Source organism: Plectropomus leopardus, chromosome 22, assembly GCF_008729295.1.
Source record: "Plectropomus leopardus isolate mb chromosome 22, YSFRI_Pleo_2.0, whole genome shotgun sequence".
NCBI lineage: Eukaryota > Metazoa > Chordata > Actinopteri > Perciformes > Serranidae > Plectropomus > Plectropomus leopardus.
Genome location: NC_056484.1, coordinates 20,919,566 through 20,926,766, shown reverse-complemented (window position 1 = coordinate 20,926,766; position 7,201 = coordinate 20,919,566). Strand labels below are relative to the sequence as shown.

The following is a 7,201-nucleotide window of genomic DNA, read 5'->3' as shown; positions in this document are numbered from 1 at the left end:
TTACAGTCAGGAAAGTTTTTTACATTGCTTGCTGAATGTGCTAAAGGGAGCAAAATATTATCAGGCATACTTTGGTTTACAAGAAGAGGTATAAAAGATGCTCATATAACAGATGATAGTGTAGGACAGACTGTTGTCACTTTTCTCAGCGCACTTTGACAGAATTTCTCCAACTCTGCTTTCATCATGCTTTTTGCCAGAGCAGTGAAAAGTATCTGGTGTTGTTAAACAGGCTGAACAAGAATGCTGTTTGAGCTGTTTGCTTGTTTGAGAGAGAGATTTGAGCTCCACACCAATCAAATCTTTTGTATGGCATCCACACTAAACTCACCTGTCCTGTTTCTGTTGTGTTCGCTCCACAGTGACGTGGCACCTCACAAACCGCCTCGTCACAAGAGAGGTCACCCTCCACCCTCTAAGCTCTGTGAAAGCTGCCAGTGAGAGCAAACACTAACACTGCCTCTCCCTAAGTCACATTTGTGTTCATCAGTTGAAGTCATGCCAGTGCTACAGAGATTACACACCTGACTGTGTATTTGTGTGTGTGTGTGTGTTTGTGTCTCACAGAGTAGTCTTTGACAAAACAAAACAGCGTTACAACCAAACCTGGAGAAAGCAGGAGGAAAACCTCAAAAAGATCAGGTAATTTATTTTGAATTTTGCAAACAAACATCCAGACATGGTCACAGTCCAGGAATGTATTATAACTATATATTAGAATATTAAAAGGGTAGTTCAAATAAACTGCACATCAAGCTATGCTCAAGAGGAGCACATAAATAAACAACTATTGTTTAGCTGCAGCTGAATCTATTTGCTTTCTGACAAAAAACCCCAGACTAAAATAATTAAACCTTAATAAATTTTGTTGACAAAAACTATGAGAAAAACAATTCCTCAACGACCAAAATGAGACGATTTTAAGCTAAAAATAGATCTTGATTATAAAAACTATGATGGAATCTATGTTTCATTTTCATTGATGAGATGAATCAGACATTCAAAATGAGAGAAGAGAGGAGAACAGAACGGCTAACGATGGCCATGCGTGCAATTCTTTTCGAAGACTAATAAGCATTTTGTCTCAAGACTATGAATAAATCTAAAATTGCTGCTAAAATTAATGCTGGATGAGTAAGATAATAATAATAACAATAATAATAACAATAATTCGTATGGCACCTCTCATAGTAGAAATGCAGCCCAACGTGCTTTACAAGAAAGAAATGACATGCACCAAGTCCTTTACATCAAAAGACATAGAAGACAGACATAATAAAACCTGCATGTCAAAATAAAATAAGATCAGAATAGAATGCATCTTTGCATGGATGAGACCCGCTTAATAGTACAAAGTAAGATAAAACAATGATAAGAATTTAATGCACAGAATGCATAACATACAGTGGGAAAAAAACATTGGAATTATTTAAAAAATAAGGCTAGAAATAGTAGTATAATAATAGTGTATATGTCTTTTGGCTGTTTTTGGGAACTTCCAATAAACTTACTTGGTCCTTGCCCATTAAGGGCTTTGTGTGTAAGGAGAAGACCTCAAAATCTATTCTTAATGTTGGGGTGCTTGGTGGCTCAATGGACAGAGCAGGCACCCCATGTATAAAGGCTGTGTCCTCACCGCAGCAGTCACAGGTTCAATTCCAGCCTCAGCCCTTTGCTACATGTCACCCTCTCTCTCTACCCTTTCACACTTGTGCTGTCCTATCAATTAAAGGCAAAAAATGCCCCAAAAAATACTTAAAAATAATCAATTCTAAATGTTACAGAAAGCCAGTGTAGAGCAGCTAAAGCTGGACTAATGTGCTGAACTGCAGATGAGAGTTACTGTATGTTGCAAATTATGAAGCTCAGTCAGAGTCAACACTACTGCCCATCTTGTATGTTATTTAACAAAGACCTTATGGCTCCCCAGATCTGAGCTGAAAAAAAAGTGCAATGCTTTTGACAAAGCCATCATTACCCAGGCAAACACTCCAGTGGGATCCAGGATTGTGTATGAGGGGGTTCAGAGTAATTCCGTCAGAGTGACAGAGAAGATGTTCCGCACCTTTGTAAAGGTATGTTTGTCCTTCATGAATATTACCATCATTAAAATGTCTGTTATCTTATATGTTCCTGAAATTTAAGTTGCAGATTCCACTGCTTTGGTATGGCAAGTTCCATTCTGACCACGTGAAAGAGGGCTTTAACAGAGCTTTTTGCATAAGATTGCCAAAAGCACCCGAAAACACCATTGAATGGTGTCAGGTGAGAATGCAGCCAAACAGAACCAGTGGTGGTGCTATTATAGTCCAGTGGATGTCCGAGTTGTACATACTGTGTCCCTTAAGAATGGCCAAATGGAACCTGCCTTATATTACCTGGTTACTGGCAGTGTTTCAACCTACTGCCATCCTGCAGCATTACATGTGGATGAGACTGGTTCCTTCCGGCCGTATTCTCCTGTGACACAGCAGGTGCTGTCAGACTGTGTAGCAATTCAGCAGTGTATAATACAGTGACCGGTTCTGTCCGTCTGTGTTCACACCTGACGCCTACCACTGCATTTCATCCAGACACAAGAGGTGGTGTTTTGCATCACGATCTTACGCCCAAAGCACAGTCAAAGCAGCTGTGTTTTAAGAGTTCGGAATGGCGGAATAGGCTCACAAGCTCTTTGCATACATCCATCATCATTACTGAAGACTCTGGATGACATACAGAGGAACTGCCTGCATACTGAGGAGAATTAAAACTGGGCTGTTGATGCCAAATGTCACTGTCTGGTCCTTGCAGAAATGCCTATTTTTATTTTCAACATAGGGGGTATTTCATTTTTGTGGTTGGACAGATGAGTGAGAGTTGTGAGTTATGGTCTGGAGTATCTGACCTTTGTTGTGAGTTAAATGGTTCGGACCTCAGATATCACTGCCTGGGATATAAAAGCAGCAGCCTCCTTTTAAGGATGCAGGTCTTCCAAATTAACCTCTAGTCTAGCTTTTTCAACTTTAATTGCAGTCTCCCTTCTAGGAAATGTTACATGTGCTTGTGCAGCCTCTGCTTTTGCTCTTGCTCGTGCTGCCACAGCACTGACTAATGATCTGGATGATCTTGTTGAACCAGAACATTGGGAGCCATTGACTGATGCCCCATCTTGCAAGCTCTGCGCTACCTTTAGTGTAGTTTCTTGGAAATGCGTTTCACCCATAATGTATGTTACTCACTGCAGTCGTCTGCTGTAGTGTTGTTTAGCCTGCTTTGTATCCATCTTTTTACTCTACTGATCTCCTTGTGTGTGTGTGTGTGTGTCATAGGTACAAAATTCAGCATTAGCTCAATTCAAATGACTATCGGAGTCAGGATAAAGCAGACAGAGTTGTAGTAGATAAGGAATGGTTGAAGTTGGTAAGCTGTATGACTTATGGCTCTGGTGTTTGTGTGCTGAGGCAAGGAAGCAATTTGACTTACAGCACTGAAGGAGCTGTGGCTTATAGCTCAGGTGGTGTGAGGGTAGCTGGTGTGTAGCTGAGGTGCTGGAGGTTGGGGGACAATCTGGCAGCAAGGAAGAGAAAGACCAGGGATTTGAAGCTGCTGTTGATGAGTGTGGAATGAGCAAAAGGTGTGCATGCAGAGCTCCAGCACCAGGAAGCCACACCAGCCTCTGAAAAATACATGAAAAAAAGTCCGCACCACCACAGCAATTACTGGCATGCTGGATCAAATAAATACATGTGACTATTTACAAGCGTCGAAGCTGCTCAGACTCTTTGCTAATGTATATGCCAGTGTACAAAAATGTGGCATTATAATAAATACTAAAAATATTATCTTGGTATTGTTCAATGGTTTGTGTTAAACTAATACAGACAACCCTTTTGAAGGCATAAACAAAAGAAGGATTGCAGCAGATGGTTATTGAGATCATTCAGCAGAAATGTGGCTGCACACTGAAACTAAAAATGGCCTCTTCTGGGTCAAAGAACATGTCAAACTAAATGAAAAATAAAAGGCCCCGGAAGGGTGACTAATTCACCAAGCCTGGAGGCACAAGACTTGAAATCCTCCACCACCAGAGAATCATGGCCTCAGATTTAGAAGTCCTGACTTTAACCCCAACCACCTCAAACTTGGCTGAACACAAAGCCAGTGAAAGCTGGAGATCAGATTCTGATGAAGCCAACAGAGCCACATCATCTGCAAGGAAGAAGAGATGCAACTCTGACCAGACACCTTTATCTTGTTCATCAGCAAATGGAATGAATAAACACAAACATATTAACGCATGTGGATACTGCAGGTACTTGCAAGATCAGGCCATAGATTTTCCTCCCTTTGGATCTTTCACACAGGGTACATTATAATCAGGACAAATATTGTTGTTATGTGACACCTTTTCCACTGCTATTAATTCCAGAAGCAGCCATTTAAAAAGAAACTACAGAAAACATGTGCTATAGTTGGGAACGGAGGGATCCTGAATGAAAGCGGCTGTGGGAAAATGATCAACTCAGCTCAGTTTGTAATCAGGTGAGAAAGGTGTCCAGTGTAAAAGACTGAAAGGCATGCCAACTATGATCAACAGAATTTAATGTATCTCTGTTGAATATTCCTTTTGACAAACTCTATATCTTCTTTGCTGCTTGTTCAGATGCAACCTACCACCTTTGGGAGATGACTTTGAGGAAGATGTCGGCAACAAGACTGACTTTGTGACAGCAAACCCAAGCATCTTTGTAGATAGGCAAGCAAGAGATAAGGACCTTTTAATGTTCCTTTTGTCTTGTTGCTTGACATTTTTGTTTATTTGTACTGTTTATTTTTAGGTATGATTCTCTACTGAACCTTCGCCGTCCATTTGTGGAGAGTCTTCGTAGGTACGGCAACTCCCTGATGCTCCTATCCCCCTTCTCCTTCCCCTTCAGCACTCCTGTGTGCATGCGGGCCATCTACAGCATTGAGGACTTTGAAATTCCAGTGAAGCCTATCCTTTTAAATTCAAAATACTTACAGAATCTGCTAATCTTCTGGAAGTCCAAAGGTCTACAAGAGGCAAGACTTACCACCGGCCTGTTGATGGTTAGCCTTGCGCTTGAACTTTGTGACAATGTGCATCTGTACGGGTTCTGGCCCTTTAGTAATCACCCACACAAACCATATGGCACATCTCACCACTACTACGATGACAGAAAACCATCGAGACTCCACACAATGCCAGCTGAGTTTGACCTGTTGTTGAAGATGCACAGTCAGGGGATTCTCAGGCTTCACCTGGGAGATTGCAAACCAGGTTTACAGTAGTTCCTACTACCAGGTTTGGCTGGATTTTGTTAGAACAAGCAAAATGAAGCTTGATCAATGGGTGGAGCTCCAGGGAAAACAGTTCCTTTCTGCTTTGTGAGTGTGTTAAAGTTTATTGTTCCTCATTTAACATTTCTTACAGAAGGTTTTGGCTGAACCACAACAGGAGGCCAGTACTGTAGCGCTTAGTCCTGGAGCATAACACCAGATCCACACTAGATGTGAAACAGCCATGCAGTGTGTCGATTTTCCATGGAGCGCTGGCTACGTGCTTTCAGTGCCCATGCTGAGCAGTCAAACCATTCACACGGCACGCTCATGATCTGCAGCTATGTTTTTGGCACCTGGTCTATGTTTTCTTGGAGCCGCGAGTGAATATGGAAGGAAAAAAGACTTAATACTCTATTATGAACAATATAATTATCATATAATATCATAATTATATATGATATACATGACCTGATCATGCTAAATGATAAAATATGCATCTACTGCTTACACAATGTTTGTCAGTTGTGTCTAAATAGAGGGGAAGAAAGATGAGCACACACGCATACTGACAGACATGCACACAGAGAAGCACACACAGATGCAGATACACAGTCAGAGACACACAAGCAAGCAGGGACAGAGCTCTCTGTGTGATTAGAGAGGAGCAGAGAAGGAGATTTGCTGCTGACCAGGGTATATCAGGGGGTCTATCAGTTCGTGCCCTTCTTCCGAATTCTTTCAAATACATTTGAATTCAACCGAAACACAGCACATCTTTGATCACAGTTTCTCATCAGAATCAGAATCAGAATCAGAAAAGGATTTATTGCCAGGTATAGTTAACACAATACGAGGAATTTGTTTTGGTGATCAAGGTACTAACATTGTGTAGCTGAGACTATTGTGTCTACATTGATCAAATTTAAGAACACAAAAATGAAAAATCACTCCTCGATTTTCTTGATTTTTCATGGTTAGGGTTTTCATTTATTAATCAAAACCGAACCTGCTGCCTGATATCATCCACTTTCCAGGTGCAGCTCATCTTTAGCCCTATGTCAAGGCAAAACTACAATAAACACATGAAAGAATGCAAGACATCTTAGAACTTATTAATATTTAAATGTTATATTTAAAAGTACAAACAGGAGGGACAACACCTGACATTTCTCAATGGACCATGGACTATTACAAAAAAGGAGAGAAGCCAAGTTCCCAATTCAAACCAGGGCATATGTATATGTTTCTATCCAAAAATATCCCAAAAATGCTAAGGGCTATTTTGCCTGTGTGCACTGAAAACATAAAACTAAGATGTTATAAAAATGTTTTGTAGAAATTGTTTTATGTGTTCATTATATTCTGTGATGGTTTGGATGTGTGGTTTATTCTGCTGAACATGGTCTGTCATGTGATTTTACCTCTCCATACTAACATGTGACTACTTACTTGGCTGTACATGTGACTACTTTCCAATATGTTAAAGACTATATGGTCATGGGATAATAAATGCATTTGAAATAATTACACTCTAGAGTGCCTCAGATTATTTTAACAATTCTAAACACACTATTAGTTATGAAATCAGTATTTTACATGCAAATTACTTTTAAGTGAATTTCAATCAAGAACTACTGTCCTTAACATCTCAAAAGTGAAACGGGTGGGATTTGGACCCAAATGCAGTACACAGGCACTCAGAAACAGTTGGTAATAACTTTTATTTATACCAACACAAACAAGGTCTGAAGCAGAATGAGTGAGTATCGTGTAAAGTTCGTTCTTCGGGCGGAGAGCCCTAGCACAGTCTCTGGGGCTCAGATGAGGAGAAGAGACGAAGCTTACTGCAAACGTGGTCGGCGAGGAGGAAGCCCCGTAGTCCGACGAGCCGGCAGTTCATGTGGAGGTGCCGTCG

General features: G+C 40.7%; 1 protein-coding gene across 1 annotated transcript; it reads left to right on the top strand.

The window, feature by feature from the left end:
• Positions 1-18: 18 nt before the first annotated feature.
• LOC121961736 (alpha-2,8-sialyltransferase 8E-like) lies at positions 19-6,810 on the top strand. The gene is made up of 6 exons (XM_042511798.1): positions 19-437; positions 568-642; positions 1,931-2,075; positions 4,412-4,524; positions 4,646-4,738; positions 4,821-6,810. Exons 1-6 carry the CDS (start codon positions 244-246, stop codon positions 5,293-5,295), a joined length of 1,095 nt encoding a protein of 364 aa, XP_042367732.1. The 5' UTR covers positions 19-243; the 3' UTR covers positions 5,296-6,810.
• The last annotated feature ends 391 nt before the right edge of the window (positions 6,811-7,201 follow it).

Excerpts from the sequence above, each read along its gene's own strand:
- LOC121961736 (XM_042511798.1), top strand. The coding sequence starts at position 244 with ATGCTGTTTGAGCTGTTTGCTTGTTTGAGAGAGAGATTTGAGCTCCAC. Across the intron at positions 643-1,930 it reads GAAAACCTCAAAAAGATCAG|ATCTGAGCTGAAAAAAAAGT; the intron begins GTAATTTATTTT and ends ATGGCTCCCCAG. Across the intron at positions 4,525-4,645 it reads TCAGCTCAGTTTGTAATCAG|ATGCAACCTACCACCTTTGG; the intron begins GTGAGAAAGGTG and ends CTGCTTGTTCAG.